Here is a 25,388-nt window from a genome sequence, read left to right on the forward strand (position 1 = left end):
AGGGAGAAGGAGAAGGAGGGACTTGTAAGCAAACTGCCCCTGAATGCAGGGTCAAATACAGAGCTCAGTCTCGTGACCTGAGATTATATATAACCTGAGCCGAAACCAAGAGTTAGATGCTGAACCAACTGAGCCACCTAGACCCCCCAATGGAGTTTAAATTGAGTGAGATCTCATGAGATTTTGGACCTTTGTGTCCTCTGTAGTTTGCCAGAAAGCGTTTTTGATAAAACAACACTAGATGCTAGTGGTAGCAATGATCAGTTGGTTTTTGAGTGGACTAAAAAGCATATATGTGTTTAAATTGTGCTTACATATTTTATATGCATATCTTTATAGTTTTCTGGATTGCGTAGGTAAAGACCAGGGCTGGTCTTTACCTCTGAATGTGAAGTCTGCTTTTTAGTCCTGCCCTTCCATTGTATTTCCTCCCTCTCTCTCTCTCTCTATATATATATATATTATGGTTTATGGCAGAATGCTAGAAACCAACTCAGTATTATGCTTTGTCCTTCCTTTGCTTCATCCATCCTTTGGTTTATAAGCAGTTATGTATACAAATATGGATACATAGCATTCTATGTACACTCTTCTCCTTCTTACTTTTTTCACCTGGCAACATATGTAGTGATAAAACCATAGTAATAGGTAGAGACATTTTTTTTTCCTTTTTACAGCTGCATATTTTATTGTGTGGAGGTTTCCTAATTTGTTCAACCAGTCCTTCATTAATGGACAATTGGATTGAATCCAGCCTTTTGCTTATTAGAAATAATCCTGTAATGAGTAGCCTTGTGCATACATTGTTTCCCATTTTTACATGGTATAAATTCTGAGGAGTGATATTGCTAGGTCAAAGGGTAAATGCATGCATAATTTTAGTAGATGTTGCCAAATTGCCCTGGGTAGAGACCTATAAGAGTTTGTCCACAGCCTCAATATCAGACTATGTTGTCAAACTTTTGGATTTTAATAAATCCAACAGGTGGGAAATGGTATCTCAGTGAAGGCTTATTTTGCTTATTTTCCCTTATTATGAGCAAGGTTCAGCATTTTTTCCCACAGGGTTAAGAACCAGTTGTATTTCTGTTTCTGTGAATGGTCTGTAGGGTTGTTGGTCCTTTTTCATTATGGCTAACAAGATTGGAAGGTGATCCCCAGATTTCCAGCCACCTTCTGCCCTCACTTTGTGTAATTCTCTCCACATAAGTGAAAATGGGACCTAGGCCTTGCTTTTAACCAACAGCATATATGGCAGAGATGATAGAAGGTCAATTTCTTGTTAGCTTAGGTTATATAGCAAAGATAATGGGATGTCACTCTTGTGATTATATTATATAAGACTCCATCTTGGGGTGCCTGGGTGGCTCAGTTGGTTGACCGTGCGACTCTGGATTTTGGCTCAGGTCATGATTTTAGGATTGTGGGATCAAGCTCCTCATTGGGCTCAGAGCTCAGTGCAAAGTCTGCTTGAGATGCGTTCTCCCTCTTTCCTTGCCCCTCCCCTATTTGTGTGCATGTGCACAAGCCGGGGCTTTCTCGCTCTCTAAATAGACTTACTGACTGACTCCATCTTCAGATTGGAAGAGACTCCTCATTGTTGACTTGATGGAGTTAGGGACTGTGTCGTGATGCCCCCATGGCAAGGAATTGCCAATAATTGCTAGGGTGTGAGGGTGGCCTCCAACTGACAGGGCCGTTTGTCATAGAGCCACAAGGAAATGAATTCTACCACGAACTTGATGAGTTTGGGAGCAGTTCTTCGGAAATCTGATCTCCAGGTGAGAATGGAGTTTGGCTGACAGTTAATTTGAAGTCTTGCCAGACCCTGAGCAGAGGATCCTGTTAAGCTGTGCTCAGGTTCTTGCCATTCAGGAATTAGGAGATAATAAATGTGTGTTGTTTTGTGGTAATTTGTTTTATAGCAGTAGATAACTAATACCAAGATCTTTAAAGGACTAGTGAAACTCTGGCTTGATTTGTTGTTGTTTTGAGGACCTCTTATGATGTTCTTCTGTGATAATTGGTTAGTTTGCGTTTCTGTTGGGACTGGAGTTAATTTGAGTAAGTTATATTTTCTTAAAACTTATTCTTCTAGGCTTTCAAATGGATATGCATGGAATTATATGGAACTGTCTCTTGATTTATAAAATTTGCAGTGATTTCAAATTTATCATTAAGAAATCTTAGACTAAGAATGGAAGATTTGGGGCTTTTGCTGGCATACTGAACATTTTGCTTAATAATGACAAAGTCTAATGAAACTATTTAAGGTGGTTAGCTGTCTTTTCCTCCTTCCCCTCCTCTTGACAGTGGACCTTTGTTCCCCAGGCTGTGCTCATCTTATATATCATACTCATCTCTTAAGATTTTACATTGCACAGAATCAAGATCCTGTAACCTCTTCTGGAACAGAAATACACTGAGTAATTTTGAATTACACAAATAAATCTTGGTAATTTTTAGTACTTGACACTTTGCTTGGTAAAATAATGGGTTTGAAAAGACAGAAACGACCCCTATCTTCTGGGCAGGTTGCTTATGGTATATATAGTATCTCTTACACAATAGGCACATTGTTTATTGGGACATCTCCAGTTCATGTATCTGGAAAGGATTCCTCTGTCATTAACTGTACCTCTCCAAAATGTGAGTGTTGGTATCTCATTTTCCAGCCACCTCATTCAGTCAGTCTTTCCATGTTACTCTCTTTAGTATAACTCCAACAATTATTCAGCCCTACAAGGACCGACCTCAGGTCCTTCGGCCCTGCACAGGTTTTTATCCTGCTGCATTCATTCTTCCACGTCCTTACATTTCTCCTTGTCTGGCTTATGTCTGTGGTCTGTCATTTCTAATCAGCACATTGTATGTACTTCTCCCCAGACTGCTGCCTCTGTACCTCCTTGGTGAAACCCTGACCCTCTGCTTACAAGGCACTTGTCCCTTAGCAGCTACCAGACCATGACTGCCTGGTCTCACTGGAAAGTCCTGTACACAGCTGGTTAGCCTTTTATTCATTTAACTTTTGAAAAATGTATTATGTTAACATCTAACTGCTGAAATTTTGGCTTTATTAACTGCTCAAGTTTATGATTGAAAGAATTTGTTCACTAGTTGTTTTGTATTAACTAACCTTAAATGTTTGCTTTGACCCTCCTATTAAAGGCTTTCAGGCTTGGACATTGAGGCCATGGGTAATTGCCTATAGAAGGAATAGCAGACAGTGCAAAGGAGAAAAACATTATTGTTATTTGTTAGCATAGGTTAGATTAAAATTTCATCTTTTGGTTTTTGTTTGGATGTTTTAACTTAAGTAGTTAAGAGCATGTTATTTTTATTAAATAACAGGTATCTAATTGCTTTGTACTTTATTCATATTTGAGTGTTAACTTCCTGACCTATCTGAAAACTGATGGTGTCTTTGTTGTTTCTGAAGACTGTTTTGTTTAATTAAATAAAATAAATGATCTGATTTTAAAAATTTCTCGCATTTTTATAAGTTATTTAATTTATTATAAGCATTGACTATGTAAAAATATTCTAGAGAATTATCATAATAATAGCTTGAGGAAAATAATATCTACGTGATAGAATTGTTAAGAGTTAATACATTTTACAGTTCAGGAAGCAAGGACTCTTGATGTTTGGGTTGTTGTGGTTAGGATTGGGGTAGGTATTCGGGGAAAAATCTGGAGAGAATTGGCCAAATCCTATGGGTGAGGTCTTAAGAAAACTTTTTCATTTCACCCATAGTTCCTGGTAGCCAAGAGGGAACCTAAGATCATGCAGTGGACAAAATGGAAAGTAGTCTCCTGTTTTTATCACAAAGACCTTTACTTAATTTGTGAAATTGGACAATGAGAGCTTTTTTTTTTTTTTTTTTGGTACCTTTTCTAATAATAACTCTGACTTGTTCTGCCTATTTTCATACTGTTGAAATTAGGTGGTCTTGATTTTTTTGTATAGCGTTAAGGTACTGCTTGGCTTGAACATGACAGTAATATATTTGCTTATAAATACCCAGCAAACATATTGATAACTGTATTACAGTAATTGATTCATTAATTTCCATGAATATTTATTAAATGTTTGCTACATGTCAGGCATTGTTGTAAACTCGGAATGCTATAGGAATTGAACACAAAATTTGCTCTTGCTCTAATGAAGCTTACATTCTAGTAGGGGGGGATGGACAATAAATAATTAGTAATTATGTACTATGTAGGAAGGTGGAAGTTGCACAGAGTGGGGAAGATCAGAAGTGCTAATGTTTGGTGGTTGAGTTGCAGCTTTAAATATGGTAGTGTAAAAACTTACTGAGGTGATATCCAAGCAAAGATTCAACATTGGTGAAGTTAGCTGGGATGAAAAGTATTCTAGGCAGAGGGGAGAACTGATGCATAATCCCCCATTGGGAGTATGTTTGAGGCATTTGGTGTCCTGTGAGGAGACCTGTGTCTAGAATGGAATGAATGAGGAAGGAAGTAACAGAAGAGATGGTCAGAGAGGTTATTCTGGATTAGGTAGGGATTTATGGGTCATTGTAGGGAAAAGATGGTCACGTATACCATTCATATTACATATTAAATTTAGATCTCAGGAGGAAAATATTAATGCTTTTGAATTTGTGCTGTATTCTTTCATTCTGTGGTTCTGTGTGCCATTCATTGTGCTAATTAAGTGAGGGAATACAGTGAACAAATGAAACAAAAACTAGCCACAGTGTTTGTGGAGGATCTCTTGGTCCTGTGCAAATTACTGTGCTTTGTGTGTTAATCATTGTACTTGATATTTTACATATCTTATATAATCTGAGTATTTCATTTGATTCTAAGTATCTAGCAAGATAGTATTATTAACTTGGAATACATTTGATGAAAATGAGGCTAAGGAAATTTGGTAATTTGTCTAAAGTTACATAGCCAGTGTGTGACAGAATGGGATTAGAATTTAATCTTGTCTTTCATTATACTATTGGTTTCCAAATCTGGCTGTGTATCAGAGTTCACTGGGAACCTTATTATCAAAGCTATAGATTGCTTAATTTTGCCTCTGCTCAGTTATTAATTTGAACTAACTGTAACTGTTGAATCTAGAGAGTAGGCATTAGGGCAGTTTAGTCTTTGATTGGAAAGTAGAACTATTTTCTTCAGGTTGCTTATTTTTATTTTTATTTTTATTTGCATTTATTCTATGCAGAATTTACTCCCAGGCCGTAAGTTTTTATTTCTTCAGTTTCTTCTGGGATATCTTTTTCTTCTGTGCAACCTCCTCTTCTGGTTTAGGAACAATCTGTACTTTTTCAGTAAGAATCATCTTCATGTGGCAGGGAGAGCTGGAGAGCTCATGTATGGGTTAATCCGGCCATGAGTAAGTTCTACATCGCATCTTGGGGGCTTTGTTCACCTGGATGTGCTCAATAACAGAGAATCTACATCTAAACCCTTAAGTTCAGCATTACTCTCTGCATTTTGAAGCATGTGCAGTAAAAATTCAGCACTGTTCTTGGGCCACCGACCTGTGTCCAGCCCCACTGTTTGGTCTGTGCACACCTACCAACTCCACCATTGTAGCAACAGAATGGCACAAACTGCTTCTGCAAAGTGACATCTTTCAGATACTTGGTGGCTTTTCAGATATGCATACCCTTGATGGCTGGGCAGTTTCATGTGTGTTCTTAAAGTGAACACGAAGATTTGAGCCTCTCGACTTGCATGATTCTGTAGGGTTTTCTGGGTCCAGCGAGTAGCGAACCATTTTTGGAGGTCACCTCAGGCTGCTTGGGGGAAGAATAGGTTGCTTATTCTTAATAACAGATTTTAAGGTACTTGGGTTGAGAGAGTCCTATAATTTTACAGTGGAAAGGGACTTTAGATAGACTGTCATGATGCATGAGGTCCTTGTATTTACTTCATGAAAAGCCAAAATCTGAAAAAAAAAAAAAAATTACTGCACTGATAGCAATCCAGAGCAAAGGTAAATATCCATTAACACGGGCACATGAAGAAGTCAGCTGTTTTGGTGCCTTTCGTTTTCCGAGCACTAACACATTGGCTTGTGCTTTTAATTGTTGGTCCTTTTCTTTTTTTTAATTCATCTCTATCTATATATCTTCATATATTTGAGTCTTCATTAATGGTATGCCTAGGGGTCCTAAGTAAATAGTTGAGAAGTTCTACGTGGTTGTTTGGAAAACAGTGACTATGAACTTGGTGGATGATTTACAAGTATCCTGAAGGGTCTAACAGATGTCCTTCTCTTTCAGGAGATTGAAGATGGCCCTTCAGCTATGCTAGGTCTATAATGGGAAGTGTCACAGTTCGATATTTCTGTTATGGATGCCTTTTTACATCTGCAACCTGGACCGTTTTGCTTTTTATTTATTTCAACTTCAGTGAAGTGACTCAGCCACTTAAGAATGTGCCCATCAAGGGGTCCGGACCCCATGGACCATTTCCCAAAAAATTCTATCCCCGTTTCACTCGAGGCCCAAGTCGAGTATTAGAGTCACAGTTCAAAGTAAACAGAATTGATGATAAGATAGATAATCATGTTGAAGATCCAGAAAAAGGCAACATAAAATTCTCTTCTGAATTGGGTAAGTGTATTAGACTTCTGGCAGCATGTCAGAGTATTTATTTAATCATTGGAAGTTTAAATTCAGTTATTCTTTAACTCACATGTTGCTCAGGGGATTAGAAATGGATCATTTTCCCCCTCTAATTTATTTTATTGTTAATGAACTAAGGTTCTAGGATTTTGCAGACTCAGGGGGATATATTCTCATTTATCCACTTCTGACTTTAATATTTTATGAGGACTTGAGAGAAAGTAATAAGGTCCAGAATGGGGGGGAGAGGGGAAGAAAGAAAGAAAATGCAAGCTATGGAGGAGGATTTTGTTAGCATTATTTAATAAGGGAAAGAAATAGTCAAAGGGTAACTTGACTATATACAACATATTTTGAAAGGCAGAGTTAATTAAAACAACATGAACTATTAGGTTTAGAGGTAAGCTGAAATTGTATCTCATAAGATTTCTACTTATAAGAATCATTAAGATGCTGGAGTACATTATATATAGGAGTTTATATAATCTTGTAAAAAAGGGAAACTTCTTCAAAAATTATATTCTGTTCAATTTGGAAGCAAGAATCTACTGTGTATGATTTTTGCATGCTATAATTCTAGAATCTTGGTTTTAGCAAATTTTATTTTAAGGGATAAATGAGCCATTTTGGTTATCTTTAAAACTTAAAAAAAAGGAAGAACTTTAATCTGGTGCTAGAAATCTCAAGTAATTTAGGAGTAAAAGTAAGGGATTTTAAGACACTGAAAGATCCACAGAATATAAAGGAAATGGTAAAACTTTTTTCATTTGATCATAGTTTCAAAGAAATAAAATCAGTTTCTAGAACTTAATGATTTTCTAATACATGGAGTTGAAAATATTTAAAATTATTTGAGGAAATAGAAATTAACACCTCAGTATTTATAAGATATACCTTCTAATCTTTTTTCAAACTGCGATTTAGATATTTTAAAAGCATTAATAGGAAAATTTCTGGCTTCTTTTTATTCATAGTTTGGTAAAAAACTTCTATAAAGAATAACATTGAGTTAACTCTTTTGATTGAACCTTATATTTGCCTTTGAAAGAAATAGAAAATTGTAGATGTTCAAAGTGTGACAAGCTCCAATTGCTGAGTTGAAAAACTAAATGCTTTATAACAGATACACAAACCTATTATAGCTAATAAATGAATTCAGCTAAGTTGTAGGGCAGAAGATCACACAAAAACCAGTTGTATTTCTGTACATTAGCAACAGTCTGAAAATAAAGCTAAGAACAGTTCCATTTACAGTAGTATCAAAAGGAATAAAATACTTAGGAATAAACAAAGATGTGAGGCTTGAATACTGGAAACTACAAAACTGCTGAAAGAAGTAGAAGTAGACCTAAATAAATGGAACAACATGTTAGGTTCATGGATTGGAATACTAAATACTGTTAGGGTGTCAGTACTACCCAAAGCAATCCATAAATTCAGGGTAAACCTTATCAAAATCCCAGTGGCCTTTGTTGAAAAGATACAAAGCCTGATTCTAAAATTAATGTGAAATTGCAAGGGGCACTGAATAACCAAAGCAATCTAGGAAAAATACAAAGTTGGAGGGCTCACACTTCCTAGTTTCAAAACTTTCTACAAAGCTGCAATAATCAAAACAGTGTGATATTGCCTAAAGACAGATATATAGATCAGTGGGTAAACTGAGAGTCCAGAAATAACCCCACAACATTTCTGGCCACTTGATTTTCAAACAGTGTGCCAAGCCTATTTTAATGGAGGAAAATAGTCTCTTCAAATGCTGTTGGGACAAATTAGATAGCCACATGCAGAGAAGTGAAGTTGGAACCCTATATCATATGTAAAAATTAACTCAAAATGAATTAAAGACCTAAATATAAGTGCTAAGACCATAAAAGCCTTGAATGAATCCCAGAGATCAATCTTCATGACCTTGGGTTTGGCAGTAATTTCTTACATGACACCAAAAGTATAAGTAATGAGAAAAAAAAAATAAATTGGACATCATTGAAATTAAAAACTTTTGTACGTTGTACATCATAGAAGACAAGAAAGTGAAAACGACAAGCCACAGGATGGGAGAAAATGTTTGCATATCCTGTCTCTCATGGGGATCCGTTACCCAGAATATATAAAGAACTCTTACAGCTCAACAATAAAAAGACAAATAGCCCAATTTAAAAATGGGCAAAGGGGATCCCTGGGTGGCTCAGTGGTTTGGCGCCTGCCTTTGGCCCAGGGCACAATCCTGGAGTTCCGGGATCGAGTCCTGCATCAGGCTCCCGGCATGGAGCCTGCTTCTCCCTCCTCCTCTCTCTCTCTCTCTCTCTCTCTCTCTGTCTATCATAAATAAATAAATCTTTAAAAAAAATAAAAAAAATAAAAATGGGCAAAGAATTTGATAGACAAGATGTTCAACATAGATATTACAGAAATGTAAATCAGAACCACAATGAGATGCTATTTCATACTTGCTAGGATGGTTATAATTTTTAAAAAGGAAAATCACAAGTGTTGGCCAGGATACAGAGAAATTGGAAACTTCGTACATTGCGGGTATGTATGTAAAATTATGTAGCAACTATGGAAAACGGTTTGGTGGTTCCTCAATAAGTTAAACTTAGAATTACCATATGGCCCAGCAATTCCAGTCCTGGGTTTATACCCAAAAGAATTGCAGACAGATGTTCAAACAAAAATTTATACACAGATGTTCATAGCACTATTCTCAATGAACAGAGGTGGCGAGAACCCAACTGTCCAGTTGATGAAAAGGACAGACAAAATGTTTATTCAGGTACAGAAAGGAATGAAGTCTGACACAAGGAGAAGCCTTGAAAACATTACGATAAGTGAAAGAAGCAAGACATAAAAGGTCATATACAGTGTGATTTCATTTATATGAAATGTAGGCAGATGTATGGAGAATAGAAGCAGATTAGCGGTTAGGGGGCTGGGGTGGGAGGAGGGCGGGAGGCTTGCTTTAATGGGTACAGGGTTTCATTTTGGGGTGGTGTGAATACCTGCAACTATGTGTGCTGGCTGTGCCACATTGCAAGTGTAGTCAGTGTCACTGAGGGTGAACTGTATGTTATATCCATTTTTACCACAGTGATAAAAGACAAAAAACCTACTCAACTTCTATGATGAGAACTTAATTTAGAAGGAACTAATATAAATCAATATAGTAATAGTTAAAAGTATGGTTATTGCTGAATAGGGCATTATCATTAAATAGGGAAAAGAATCTGTAAAGTACATTTTAGAAAGATGATCAACAATAAATTTAAAATTAAAAATAGGTTTTCTAATTTAATCCAAAGTTAATTATAAAAGAACTTGAAATAGCTCCTTTGAGGCATGCCTGAGTACTGTGTTTTTCTTATCCGTAGTTTACACAGCCAGACAACAGGCAAATGCCTGTGCTGATATGGGGAGTTGTTTCATAGCTCATCATTTTCTAAAGTAGGTACAAATAAACTTTTACATGAAGCTGGCAAGAGCTTCCAAGTACTAGTTAATTGAATCACTTTGTGTTTTTTTTGGGTTTTTTTTTTTTAATATTTACTTATTTATTCATGTAGACATAGCGAGAGAGAGAGAGAGAGAGAGAGGCAGAGATAGAAGCAGACTCCATGCAGGGAGCCCGACGTGGGACTCGATCCCGGGACTCCAGGATCTCGCCCTGGGCCAAAGGCAGACACTAAACCCCTGAGCCACCCAGGGATCCCTCACTTTGCTTTTTGATTCTGTTGCTTATATTGTGTTCAAATGCAGTATTAAAATTGCTGTGGTCATACTGAAAAATACTTTTTAAATTAAAAAAATAGATCCTCTGGCATGCTAGTTAATTGGCTGTGATTTTTTTATATGAGCAGGGGAGGGACAAAAGTAAGCTAAAGTGATTTTCCCCCCAGTTGTATTGAGATAAAATTGACATTGTATTGGTTTAAGGTATACATCATACTTCACATAAGTATATATTGCAAAATGATTACTACACTAAGTTTAGTCAATGTCAATCACTTCACATAGTTAAAAATGTTTTTTTCTTGTGATGAGAACTTTTAAGATCTGAGAGTAGCCACTTTCAAATAACTAGAAGTTGTATCTTTTAACCAATCTTTACCCAGTCTGCACCTCCCCCCCACCTCACCTCTGGCAACCATGTCTGTTCTCTGTCTCTAGGAGTTCCCTTTTTTTAGATTCCACATTTTTTTAAAAATCATACAGCATTACAGTATTTGTCTTTCTCTTTCACTTAGCATAATGCCCTCAAGGTCCATCCATGTTGTCACAAATGCCGGATTTCCCTTCTTTAATGGGTGGTGTGTGTGTACCACATTTTATTTATTTACTCCCCTATAGATGGACATAAAGTGATGTTTTAATATGGAATAATTTTTCATCAAGAGATATGTATTAGAAAATAATCCTTATAGTATCAGTATGAGCTAGTCCTTTGATTTATTGAATCAAAGAGTATTTATTGAAAATCTATTTGTGCAAGGCACTGTCCTAGGTGTTGGGTATCAAGCAATTTTTATTTTATGTTTTTTACATGCTCACAAAGTCTCTGCTTTCATCGAGTTTGCATCCTCTTATAAAATGCTAGTAGAGCTTTTTTCTTTCATTATTTAAAAAAGGATGTATTCACACACCAAAAAACCCAGATAATCCAAATTAAGAATGGGCAGAAGGTATGAACAGACATTTGCAGTGCATCTTCTTTCTCCAAAGAAGACCTCCAGATGGCCATAAAGACACATAAAAAGATGCTCAATATCACTCATCATCAGGGAAATGCAAATCAAAACCACAATGAGCTAGCACCTCACACCTGTCAAAATGGCTAAAAACAACACAAGAAACAAGTGTTGGTGAGCATGTGGAGAAAAGGAACTCTCATGCACTGTTGGTGAGAATACATACTGGTGCAGTCACTCTGGAAAACAATATGGAAGTTTCTCAAAAAATTAAAAGTAGAATTACCGGAACGCCTGGGTGGCTCAACAGTTGAATATCTGCCTTTGGCTCAGGGCATAATCCCCAAGTGCCAGGATTGAGTCCCACATTGGGCTTCCCTACATGGAGCCTACTTCTCCCTCTGCCTATGTCTCTGCCTCTCTCTTTCTGTGTCTCTCATGAATAAATAAATACAATCTTTTTGAAAATAAATAATAAATAAGTAGAATTACCATATGATTCAGTCACTGTATTACAAAAACACTAAATTGAAAAGATAAGTGTACCCATGTTTATTGCAGTATTATTACAATAGCTGAATTATAGAAGCAACCTGAGTGTTCATTGATAGATGAATGAATAAAGAAGTGTGTGTGTATAGAGACACACACACACACACACACACACACACACACACTGGAATATTACTCAGCCATAATAAAAAAGAATAAAATCTTGCCATTTGCAACAAATAGATGGATCTAGAGGGTATAATGCTAAATGAAATAAGTCAGAGAAAGATGAATACCATATGATTTCATTTGTGTGTGGAATTTAAGAAGCAAAAAAGAGACAACAAGAAACACTCTTAATGAGAACAAACAGGAGTTGTCAGGAGGTGGGTGGGGGATGGGTGAAATAGGTATAGAGGATGAAGAGTACATTTATTATTATTATGAGCACTGCATATGGCATAGAATTAACATGTTAACTAGTGACAGTTAAAATGTCAGCACAATTCTGTCAATTATTGACAAAGATTGAAAGTAATCTTCAGGTAATTGAGAATCACTGTTTAGGGTACCTAAATATATGGAAAACACTGTGTAATAGAAGCAAAACATGTAATTCTGTTTTCGTTTTTAGCCAGTAAGAACAGAGTATGCAGGGCCACCAAATACTTTAAAGTTTGTAGGGATCCCTGGGTGGCTTTGGCAGTTTACCACCTGCCTTCAGCCCAGGGCGTGATCCTGGGCTCCCTGCATGGAGCCTGCTTCTCCTTCTGCCTGTGTCTCTGCCTCTCTCTGTGTGTGTCTCTCATGAATAAATAAATAAACTCTTAAAAAAAACAGTTTGTAGATGTCTATTAATAATAAAAATATTTCATTAAAAAAAAAAGATGTACTCCAGCTTTAAAAGCTCATAGAAAAAGCATATTAAAAGGTAGCGTTTCCCAAAGTGGATCTTGGGACTCTCTAGTCATCTGTGGTCAAATTGTGGAGGCATTGCATCCTGTATCCCATCCCATCTCCTCACACCTTGGTATCTATAAGGCTGTCAACATTATTAGAGGATTAGGATTGTCCTGCCATTCAAAACAAAAACCTGTTTGACTTTCAAAATCCATTGTTTCCCTGAATTGTTTGACTTTGAAATCCTTTTTTCTTTTTAACATGTGTTACTGTCCGGTGGAATTAGATTTCTGTGACTAGACTTTGGGAAATGCTGGTACAAGGGAATCATTCTGTGAGGAGAGGTTAAAGGTTTGATACGAGAAAGAGCGAAAAAGAGATCTTGTCCTCTATGTAAAGGTAAGGTTTCTGAATGTTAGAGCAGGATGTTACAGTGATTTTGATGGGATCTCTGAGGGAATTTCTTGACTGTGAAGCTGATTAAAGTCTGGAATCAGAGACTTTTTATAGAAAGGCTTATCAATAGTCTTTTTAGGAGAAAGGTTCCTGTAAAAACTTGCCTGTTATTGGGACCTGTTGAGATCCCTGTGGGTTTAATGATCTGTTGCTTTTATGGAAAAATCATCAAGTCTTTTTTTTCTGGTCATATGTAAGAATGAGCAGGTATCATTTATGGTTAAGGTGTACCTATTTTTTGAGCTAGACTGAGAACAATTTGATTCTCTTCAGTTTACTTTTTTGAAAATGGAGACAAGCTAGATTTGAGACACATGACTATTTGGTTATAAGAGGTTAAAGTCAGGATTTTCTTAGGATTATAGTATCAACAATAACTGTAGCAATCCTTTCCAGATTTAACATACTGACTAACACCAATCGTTTGCAGGTATGATTTTTAATGAACGTGATCAGGAGTTGAGAGACTTGGGCTATCAGAAACATGCCTTCAATATGCTTATCAGTAACCGCTTGGGCTACCACAGAGATGTGCCGGACACAAGGAATGCTGCGTACGTTTCTCATTAGTGTATGCTACTCGTTTTAATGACAGTACTTTTAGTAGCAGTATATAAATCTTGATGGCGTTAATATTTTGCAGTGGGCTTCATTATTCAGGATACTAGAAAACTTAAGACAGATTTTCCACTCCCGTTACACTTAAGGCTTGAGATTATACTAGCAAAGTTCTAGAGCTTGCTCTGTTTCTTTTGAAATTTAAAATCGTAGTGAAAGGCAAGAGGTATTAATGGCATGTAGTTAGATAACTTTCTCAGTATAAATTTGTTTTATTTTTTATTTATTTATTTTTGATAAATTTGTTTTAAATGTTTATTGTATTTGTGACAGAGGAATGAAAAATCCGTGAAGAATTTTACTTAACTCACTTTTGTCTTCATCATTTTTGTTGTTTCAAAGGCTTTTCACTCATATGGTTGGTTATTCAGTCATTCCACAGACCTTTTTGAGCGCCTTTATTTTCTAAAACATTGTATTAGGTCTTGGAAATAAGTGGAGTAAGACATATTCCCTGGGATCACGGGACTTAAGGTATAGCAGGGGGGATAGATAAGGGAATAGGTAATTGCAGTAGCACAAGCATGAGGGCTGTGGTAGGAACTGTGAAGTGGGGATCCCGAAAGTGGAGTGGTCAGGGAAGTCCTCCTAGAGGGTGATGGTGGAGCAGTGCACAAGGGACATCTCCTGTACATAGGGAACAGATCAAGGCTTGGAAAGGTGTGGAAACCATTCACTGTGGCTGTAATGGAGGAACACCAGGAGACTGGAGGCCCAGATGTTGGAATGCTCTGTATGCCATGCAAAAGAACATGGAACTCTGGGTTTTATTCTTTAAGTTAGTGATTTTTTATTGTTTTTTTTTTATCACATAGTTGCTGGATAGAAGCTCTTCCATGATCTTGATTTATGTCCTAGTTTTCTCAAATATTTTTCTATTACTGGGCAAGAAATGACATTTTCAAATACAAAGTTTTATATCTCTGTTCCTTTTGAATGTTCGTTGAAAGGTGAAGCTGAACATTGGCTTATGAATACTGCATTAAAAGCTATTAGTGGTTTCATACAAATAACACAGGTTTTATGTAACCTCTACCAAAAAATTTTAAAAAGTCATTTTTTTAAATATTGATCTAAAAATAAGCAGATAGCAGGTATTGGAGAGAGAAATTATTGTAAAACTCTTGAGTATGACACCAGAGTGTATTCTTAAATGCTTTTTAAGAAATTTTTGTTATAATGCAGTAAAGAGTCTGAACAAGAGGCAGTTTAAATGTTTAGTGAATGATGATCTAAAACATTTGAGCCTTTTAAGATGTTGCATTTTGCCATATGTGTCTTCACAGATGTAGAGACAAGTCTTTCCCTGCAGACCTGCCAGCCGCTAGTGTTGTTATCTGTTTCTACAACGAAGCCTTGTCTGCCTTGCTCCGTACTGTGCACAGTGTTCTAGACCGCACGCCAGCCCAGCTCCTTCATGAAATCATCCTTGTGGATGATGACAGTGACTTTGGTAAGGGATGTCATAGTTGATATTGTGGGGTCTGGACTGTTGATCACGGTAGAATTAGTATCAACAGAGCTGACTATTCACATGTATGGTGGGTAGGACACTGGTCCACAGCAGTGGAGTCAGCGGCAAGTACTAACCTGTTTGTTGATTAGAGATAGGTTTGAGGAAACAGCATTATCTTTGTAATCTTTTTATAGACTGCTATTTGAATTTGGCCCCTGAAATTTTTCCTCTGGCTTACCTTTTTTAAAAAATTCTTTTATTTCAAAACAACTATAGATTAGTAACAGTGAGTTACAAAAGAGGTCCCACGATCCCTTCACCCAGTTTCCTCCATTGGTATATCTAACATAGTTACAGTGCAATATCAAAACCAGGAACTTGACATCAGTACAGTCTTTGTGTACAGTTCTGTGTCATGTTATCCTGTGTGTACATTCCTGTAACCACACAAATCTGACTCGTGCTACCTTTTCATATTCACATCTACCTCCCTGACCCACTCCCTCCCTGATCCCCTGCAAATTCTGTCTCTGTGATTTTGTTTCTTTCTCTGTGATTTTGTCATTTTAAGAATGGTTACATAAATAGAATCCTAATATGTGACCTTTTGACACTAGCTTTTTCTCTCAGTGTAACGCCTTGGGCTTATATTTCTCTGATAGGTCTGTTATACCGACTATCTCCAGATAAAAGTGGATTGCATTGTGATAGCCCTTAGATGATCTCTGAATGCCAGTGTTTTATGATTCAGTACATATGTTATACACTTTTAAAAAATTTATTATTGAAGTATAATGACATACAGCATTATATTTGTTTTAGTTGTACAGCATATTGTTTCAGCAGTTCTGTACGTTACTTAGTGCTTACCACATCTGTCACCATACTGTGTTACCACGATTTTATTGAACTATATACCCTCTGCTATACTTTTTCATCTCTGTGACTTGTTTTTATAACTGGAAATTTGTACTTCTTTCTTCGATTCAGCATGGACTTCCTGAGAACAGTTTCACATACATATAGGATGGAAGGCTCTTTATTTATGCTGCTTATTCAGCTCGCAGCTACCTTGAAAGATAGGTGGTATCCTCATTTTATGAAGGAGGAAATATTAAATAATTTGCTTGAGGTCTCATAGCTGTTAAGTGGTAGAGTTGAAATTAGACCCCTGGTCCACATAGCTCTAAGCCTTCTGCTCTTTTCATTAAGGCAAGGTGCAGAAGTACATTAATGAATTGTATGCATGATACATTGTATGCCAGTTACATATTTTCCATTACTCAAGACTTTATTAGCATCTCTTATCAACAACAGAATTAGTCTACCAGTTAAATATATAAAGCAAGAAAATGTACCCTGAGCTCAATGGGAACAGAATGCTTAAATCTTGGCAAGTACTGAAATAACACAAAAGAAAATTTAGAAGGGTTAATAGAAAACAAAACTTAATTTCAAAAATGAATGATTGAAAAACCAAGATTGTGAGTCTGGATAAAGTAAAAGATTGACCAAGTACTAACTTGTAGAATTTATGGTGTTGAAATTTTTTAAATCTATTTGTTTTTCAGTTTGTAGCTGTTTAAAATTGAAAATTCACAATAACTTAACCATGGTTTATTTACTAACAATGAGAAGAATTATATCCTCTTTGTAGTTATGAAATTTAAAGTTAAACAAACTAGAATTTATAAAAAAAATAATTCAGTGCCCTTGGAAGGTGCTACATTATAAAAGGACATATTTACTGTTGTTACTGTATAATTCTTGGTAGGGGCAATAGAAGTTGTTTCAATTATTCTGAAACAGAGTCATAATAAATTACTTTGAAACAAAAGACAAACTTCATTTTTTTTTGGTTTTAAATCTGATTTTATATGCAGTCAACTGAACATTCACTGAAGATACTCATTTCAAACATACTTTATGCAAAAGCATTGTGCTAGTTGCTGTGGAAATATGAGTAAGTCTGTAAGGTTAGTGTTTTTCTTGGCTAGTGTTTCAACTCTTACTCTTGATTTCTTTGCTTTTTCTTCCTTCAAGATAAGCTACAATATTTTTTAAAAAATAATAAAACAGAAGATTCTATAATATTTACTTGATAATTTGTTGTTGCAAGTACCAGATAGAATCTTGGAGTAGCTATAAAAAAAAGTCTTTGTATATATCTCCTGTGGTTTTATTATGGGACTCTTTGTTTTCAGATGATTTGAAAGGAGAACTAGAGGAGTATGTCCAAAAATACCTCCCTGGAAAAATTAAAGTAATAAGAAACATAAAGCGTGAGGGATTGATTCGAGGAAGGATGATTGGAGCAGCCCACGCAACAGGTATAACTTCTACTACCCTTCTCAGTGGGTGTTGAGTGATGAAGGCTTTGTCCTTGGAGCCTTTCCTGATTGTACAGCGATTTGTGAAAAGCGATGTCTTAAATAGGCATTGTCAGCAGGAGAGATGAGGCTTGTTCACTTTGGGAAGTTTCTTCAAAACTCCAACCCTGTTGTCCCAAAACACAGACTCCCAAGAAGGTGAGCTTTAGAGTCCAAGGTGATCTGTTTTCATAGTGGCCCTTACTGCGAATTACTACTCCTCACATAGGTTTGTATCTTGTTTACTTATGTAAGGAGATGAGAAAAACACAATGTAACTGAACTTCTATAATTTTTAAAGTTTTTAATTAAATTTTTTTAAAAGATTTATTTATTTGAGAGTGTGCTAGCTAGCGTGCAAGGGGAAGAGACAGAGGGAGAAGGGAGATAGAAAATCTCCAGCAGACTTCACACTGAGCATGGAGCCTGACGCGCAGGGCTCAATTCCACAACTCTGAGATCAGGACCTGAGCTGAAATCAAGAGTCAGATGGACCCTCAAACAGCTGAGCCAGGTGCTCAGCTATACAGGTGCCCCTATAATTTTTTTAATACAAAATCTAAAATATGTGTACCTAAACTCTTTGATTTGAATTATGCAAATAATTCTTAAGGACAGATACATACCCCTACCTGGTGATAATGCATCATGAGTTTTGTTGGATAAATGGACATCATATTGAAAATTGATTTACAGGTGCACCTGGTTGGCTCAGTGAGTGGTGACTCTTGATCTCTGGGGTTGTAAGTTCAAGCCCCACACTGGGTGTGGAGATTACTTTAAAAATCTTTAAAAATAAATAAAACTAAAAATTAAAATTGATATATAAAACTATAAAGGTACTTTCTTTAAAATTCTCTCTCAATCCTTCTGAGTCCATGAAAGGTAAAGTCTCCATTACTAATATATCTTTAAAACATTTTCAGCATGTACTCATCTCCCCTTTTATTTTATTTTATTTTTTTTTCATCTCCCCTTTTAAAAAGAAAGAGTAGATACCAAATTTAGTCTTCTGCAGAAAATATGTCTGATCAGTCCTCAGTTACATTACATTGAATCCACTGTGTTTTTTTTTTTAAGATTTTATTTGTTTATTCATGAGACACAGAGAGAGACAGACAGACAGACAGATAGGCAGAGGGAGAAGCAGGCCCATGCAGGGAGCCTGACATGGGGCTTGATCCCAGGTCTCCAAGATCAGGCCCTGAGCTGTAGGCGGCACTAAACCACTGAGCCACCTGGGCTGCCTGTATTTCTTTTTTATGGTTACTTCTGTAAGGTTAGTGATCCTGATTTTCACATATGATCTTGATAAAATTTTCCTTTTAAAATAAATTTATTTAGGTTAAATGAGTCAGTTTTAAAATATTAGGTATATAATATTGCAGGTAGTGTATGAATACAGCAAAAACAATTATGAAGGTAATTTGAGAATTCTAGAAGTTGGGGCAGGGGCTCAGAGTGACATTTCCCACCTTCCCTGTGTGCCCCTTGCATCAAGATGGCCAACACAAGGGTTTATGGTGGCTGGCACTGCTCTCTCTACTACCCCTCCTGAATACCTGTTATCCTTCTTGCTGAGTATAGTTGAGACTTTATTTTTTAGACTTTCTTCCCCCTTTCTCTTAAACCACAGTGAACTGAAGTAATTCACAAGCATCCAGTTTACAGTCATATGTAGAAGGAATTCAAGGCTTATGATTTTTTTCTTTAAAATTCTAGTCAAATAAGTACTTAATGATTTGGCTGATTTGAGATAAAATTGTGGGAAATGGCAAGATTATGCCATTACAATACATTATTACCGAAAGTTTATGTTTTTCAGATAACAGCAGTTATTTATTTAGTTTTTTTCTTTATGGTCTGTTGGTCCTTGTTCAGATATAGTTTAGAGTCTGTCAGAAGTAAGCCGGTTTTGGGAAAGTCAGTCTCAGGCTCAGCATAACCAGGCGTAATCTTACGTCATTTAGTTAAGTCAGAAAAAGTAACATTTTTAGAATTAAGAAAAGCTATGAATACATTTTCTCTTCAAAGGAACTTTGATTTAATTGGCTTCACATTGACTAGTTACAGGCTGGGCATTTTGCCTTTCTGTTATAAAGGACAGCTGGTAAGCTGTATGCTTTTTACATCCTCAGAGGTCATTTACGGGCATTGAGCTTACCTAATTGTCATCATGGAGAACTTTCTTGCCTGATGTATTTCTGCTATCCTGTTGAAGTAGGATGCTTCTTATTAAAGTAGGTGCTTTTAAGGAATTCATATAAAATCTATATTGATGCATTTTATGGATAAACCTTTAGAATAATAATAATGCTACTTGATAAGATTCTAAGTTTCTCAGTTACTAAGAATAACCATGAAGTTATTAAAGAAATTTGGAATTGTCAAAGAAACCTGCACTCCTCCTCACATTTATCAAAAGGGATTAAAAATGCAGGATAAAATCATTAATGATTTTTATTTTACTGGCTAGAAGAAAAGATATCCCATTGGCTCATGAGAACTGCTATAGCCAACCGGGTTGGAGAATTAGGAAGGAAAAGTGGAAGATACAAGAAGAAATGAGCAATGTCACAGTTGCATAGTGACTTCAGAAGAGAAGGGAACCCATGTCACAGACATGGTGAAAGCAGTACATGCTTCTCTCACTCCTGAAAGAATTGCTGTGTTGTGGCAATGATCAATAATATGGTCATGTTTCTGAGTCACCAGTGAAAACAATTATGTTCTCTAGCCTCTGTTTACAAGGCAAGGAAATCTATCCTAAGTTTAGATTTTTTTTTTTTTTTAAGTGAGGAGGGAGGGGCAGAGGGAGAAGATGAGACTCCCTGCTGAGCACAGAGCCTGACTCAGATTCCCAACCCTGAGATCAGATGACCTGAGCTGAAACCCAAGAGTCAGACACAATTTGTTGCACTACCCAGGTGCCCCTAAATTTAGAAATGTTATGATTGCAGTAAGTGTAATAAAAATATCTATATACAAGTGGCTGCTGTCTTTGTACCATACTCCATACCTTTCTGTCCAAAGAACAGAATTATTCCTGTGAGACTTTTAATCTTTTCACTGAGGAGAATCAGAATTTATTTGCACATGTTCCTCAATTGTAGCAGTATGCTTGAAGCAGAATTCCTGGCTAAGTAACCTCTTCTCTTCCTGACTGGTGATTAGAGTAGTGGTTTAATTGTTGGGCTGGAAGGGTGGCACATGTAAACACATCATCTGATTGAACTGGCAGCCCTACCTCAATTGAGTGCTGTGACGCTCTCAGGTCCTCTGTTGTTTGCCTCCTCAGGAGAAGTCCTCGTGTTCCTGGACAGCCACTGTGAAGTAAATGTGATGTGGCTGCAGCCCTTGCTGGCCGCCATCCAGGAGGACCAGCAGACCGTGGTGTGCCCTGTCATTGATATCATCAGTGCAGACACGCTCGCGTACAGCTCGTCCCCTGTCGTGCGGGGAGGTTTCAACTGGGGGCTACACTTCAAGTGGGATCTCGTTCCCCTTTCTGAGCTGGGAGGACCAGAAGGAGCTACTGCACCAATAAAGTGAGATTTCTCCTTGATTTGAAAAAAGTACTTCCTATCGAAGTACTTGCAAAAGAGAAAAATATTTAAAGAGAATCCCTTCTTTGCAAGGAGAGAAGTATTGGCTTAATTTGTCCATTAGAAATTCTTGAATGCTTTTTTAAAAAATAATATTTATTTATTCATAAGAGACACACAGAGAGGGAGGCAGAGACATAGGCAGAGGGAGAAGCAGGGTTCATGCAGGGAGCCCGATGTGGAACTCGATCCTGGGTCTCCAGGATCACGCCCCACACTGAAGGCAGGCGCTAAACTGCTGAGCCAACCAGGCGTCCCTTGAGTGCTTATTGAATTTTATATGCTGTGCCAACTCCTAAGGAAAGATTTGTGAATTAGGAATTATTCATGTTCTCAAGGATTTATCACTTAGGAAGGCAGGCAGATACAAACAGTATCCTGGGATAATTGTTGTGTAGGATATGGTAGGAGTGCCCCCATGCACTGTGGTTTTTTTTTTTTTTTTTTATGTTGATTATCATGGTTTATTGGATTTGCCATTTACTTGCCTTCAGCCCTTTGCTAGTATGAGTGATGCCTGAAGAATATTTGCTAAATAAGCCTTTTCTATGATTAGGATTTTTAGGATGGATTTCTGCTAGTACAGTTACAAGTCACAGTGTAGGAGTTACTCTCATTTGTATTCTCATTATTACAAATCTGTTTATGTGGTTTTTTTAAAATTTTTCATGTGGATTTCAGAGAGCTTTGTATTTCCTCTTTTTTTTTTTTAACATTCTTGGACCTACAGTTCTTTTTTTTAACTTGTGAAAAAAATAACATAAAAAGTGCACTTACATATATATGTATTATGCACACAATTTAAGTAATGGTTATAATATGAACACCTGTGCAGCTACCACCCCAGTCAAGACACAGCACCTAGATGCCTTCTGTATGCCTGTTCTGGTCACAGCCCCTGCCCCTAGAGCTATCGTTACCCTGACCCAGTGGTCGTTTCCTCACCTTCTTATAGTTTCACCCTCTCTCTATGTTTATCTAAACAATATAGTTTAGTTTTTGCCTGTTCTTGGACTTCATATAAAATGAAGCTATGGGACTCATTATCATTTTGTCTTCTTTTACTCAACATTGCTTAAAAAAATTCATCTATGTTACAGTGTATGTCTCTGCTTCATACAGCAATGAAAGAGGATCATGTTCTATTACTAAATCAGAACTTATTTATCTAGCTTACTGTTGGTGGGGAGGTTGGGTGGTTTTCGGTTGTCTCTCTTTACTGTTGCACAGATGGTGCTGTTAGCAGCACTGTTATCCACAGCTTTACAAGAGGGACTGCCCAGTTGTAGGGCGTGCCTCTCTTTACCTTTAGGAGATTGGTTTTCCCAGCACCTGAGGTGGCTCCACAGCTGACCTGCGGGGACTTGCCAGCTCCCTCTTATCTGACCCACATTGGAGGGGGCCAGTTCCAGGGGCCTGATGTAGTCTGCTGGGAGCGAGGCCATCTTCCGCACGCTTGGGCTTTGTGTGAGAGTCTGTTGCAGTTCCTGCTAAGTTCAGTATGTGAAGCTGAGTAGATCACAACCCACCCTCCCCTCTCTCAGGAAAGCCGGGCTGCATCTGGAGGACTGTCTATCTATGCTTCTGGTCTCTGCAGCCACACATCCTGTGATAGGAGGCAGACAGCAGCCACTCCATTTCGTCCTCTTGGACTGTCCCTGGTGCTCTTTGTGGGAAGGTAAAGACGGTACCCAGGCTGCTGCTCGTTCTTAGTGTTAGTGCTCTTGCTGGGCATTGGTTTCTTTGTTTAATACTTTTAATAAACAAAACTTTGGATGAGGAGTGGCTGACACTCTGCTCCCTGTTCTCAGTCCTTCTCCCCAGAGGTTAATTCTTAGCACTTTTTACTTTGGGTCTTCTGTTCATTGCTTTCACTCTAGATGACGAACATATTCCTCTTCTCAATGTCAAACTGACTTTAGGTCCTTTCCGTGGGAAAAGTGAAGATTTTGCTCTTTTATGTCACTGCCTCTGCTCTCTGGCCTGGCGGGGTAGTGCTGGTGTTTGTGTTACAGTATCACCTCCCTTCGGCACTTGGAGAAAGCTGCCCTTGGGCTGTGACAGCGCTGTGGGATGCCGTGGGACACTCCTCCTTATGTTGCCCCTTCTGATGCTTTTCCTCACTTTCCTCTAGTTTTTCTGTGAGCTCTCTGACTTTTATGATATCAGGGTTGATAACTTAAGTTGGATGTTTAGATTTTTAAATTTTTCATCCTTTTTCCTTTCCTAATATATAAACTTTCTTCTAATCATGCCTTTAGCTGCATGCCATAAATTACATTATGTTTTATTATTTATTTTAAAATGTTTTCATAGTGACAGCTTCTCTGTCTGACCCATAAGTTATTTAGCAGTACATTTATTATTTTTCAGACATCTGAGGATTTTACAATTACATATTCCTAGCTTAATTTTTTGTGGTCAAAAAATATTCTGTATGATTTTAAATCTTTGAAAATTGGTGAGATTTGCTTTATGGTCAAGCACAGGATAATTTTTTTAAGTGTTCCTGTGTGCCTGGAAAATCTGTATTTTCTGTGGTTGTTAAAAATGGGATTCCATTTCACTTCAGTCAGGTTTATTGTATTATTCAGATACTCCATATTTTTATTAATGCTTTAACAAAATTTGTGGAAGTGTAGTTGACATGTAGTATTATATTAGTTTCAAGTGCACAGCATAGCAATTCAGTTCTGTACATTACACAGTATATACCGTGATGGTTGTAGTTACACTTTTATTATTTTTTAATTTCCACATTCTGTCACTTATTAAATATGGTATATTAAAGTTTCCCACTACAATTGTGTATTTGTTTCTCCTTGTAGCTCTTTATATATTTTCTTTGTACGTTTTGAGGCTGTCTTCTGTCGTCATAGATATATGAAAATTTGGAATTACTAAATTATTAAATCTTGTGAATTAAATCATTCTAGATTTTCAGAATAGTAAAACTTTTGCATTAGTGACATTAATATGGTTGTCTAGCTTTGTCTTAATATTTTCATTGTATAGCTTTCCTTTTGTTGTCAGCCTCTTATATTTAGCCGTGTCCCTAGCAAGGAGTATGTAGTTGCTTTTGTATTATGATTTGTTGTTAACCAGTGTGAAAAATTTCCTTTTAATTTAATTACATTGAATATTGTATTTTGTGCTTATGATAACAGTGGTACTATTTGCATTCTGTCCTTTGTTCTTTTTTCCCCCTCCTCTCTTGCTTTCTTTTGCTCTTGAGTTTGGATTTTTTTATTTTTCTGTTCCCAACTGCCAGCCCATTATTAGATGTTTTGTGTTCTTAAGACTGTTCTTGTAGTGATTTCCCTACAGAATACAACATTGCATCCTTGACTTACCAAAGTGCAACATAATTTGGTACTCCAGACAATGCAGGGATCTGAAGATGTTCATTCTCCAGTCCATCTCCCCTCAGATTATATTGAGGTGTGTGTGTGGTAACTCTACTGTAGACAGTTTTTTATGTGGCCTAATTATTATTCATTTAGGTTTACCCACATGTTTTCCCTTTTATGTTACTTTTTATTTTTTCCACATCTGCAAACTTCCATCTAGGATTATTTTCATTCTAACTGAAGAAGACATTTTAAATGTATTTCCTTTGGCTGGACCTTCCAGTGATTACTTCTCTCCGGCTTTTTGTAAAATTATAAAATTTCACTGTTTCTTTGAAGTATAATTTTACTTGGTACCCGTTTCTGGGTTGGTAGGTAGATTCTCAGGACTTTGAAGGTTATTCGAGAACCATTGGGCTCTACTGTTTGTGGTGAGAAGCCAACAAGTCTTATTTTTGAAGGCAGCCTCTCTCATTGGCTGCTTTAATTCCTTCTTTGTCAGAGGTTTTTTTCCGATACGCATAAGTTTGGTTTCTTTTTTGATCATATCTATTTACCTGCCAAATTCTGCATCTTGTCTTTTATCCTTGCATATATTGAGCAGTTATTTTAAAGTCTCTGCCCAATAACTATATTATGTAAACCTCTTGTTTATTTGTTTTTTTTCATGTGATTTATCTTCCTGATTGCCTGATTGTTTGTTTGCTTATTTACTTTTGTTTGGTGGCAGACACTGTCATGAAAAATTAGGGAAATATATTCTTACCTGAGATGGTGTTTTCTTCCTACAGAGAGGTTTTGCTTCACTTCTAGCAGACAGCTTGGGACGCTAGAATCCACCATC

At 36.9% G+C, this 25,388-nt stretch overlaps 1 protein-coding gene and 1 pseudogene across 9 annotated transcripts in view; both read left to right on the top strand.

Annotated features, from left to right (window-relative positions):
* GALNT11 (polypeptide N-acetylgalactosaminyltransferase 11) overlaps positions 1-25,388 on the top strand; it is a 50,478-nt gene that overhangs the window by 14,262 nt on the left and 10,828 nt on the right. For 5 of the 9 annotated variants that reach the window (XM_038559775.1, XM_038559779.1, XM_038559780.1 and 2 more), the window contains exons 2-6: positions 6,269-6,601; positions 13,577-13,700; positions 15,051-15,217; positions 17,425-17,550; positions 20,888-21,137. In XM_038559775.1, the coding sequence (XP_038415703.1) occupies positions 6,307-6,601; positions 13,577-13,700; positions 15,051-15,217; positions 17,425-17,550; positions 20,888-21,137 (962 nt within the window). In that variant the 5' untranslated portion in view covers positions 6,269-6,306. Of the gene's footprint in view, positions 1-1,526; positions 1,782-6,268; positions 6,602-12,976; positions 13,090-13,576; positions 13,701-15,050; positions 15,218-17,424; positions 17,551-19,727; positions 19,830-20,887; positions 21,138-25,388 lie in introns of those variants that run through there. The other 4 variants (XR_005371351.1, XM_038559777.1, XM_038559781.1 and 1 more) reach the window with 4 other exon arrangements.
* On the top strand, positions 9,951-10,069 carry LOC119869670 (annotated as a pseudogene).

This window comes from Canis lupus, chromosome 16, assembly GCF_011100685.1.
Source record: "Canis lupus familiaris isolate Mischka breed German Shepherd chromosome 16, alternate assembly UU_Cfam_GSD_1.0, whole genome shotgun sequence".
NCBI lineage: Eukaryota > Metazoa > Chordata > Mammalia > Carnivora > Canidae > Canis > Canis lupus.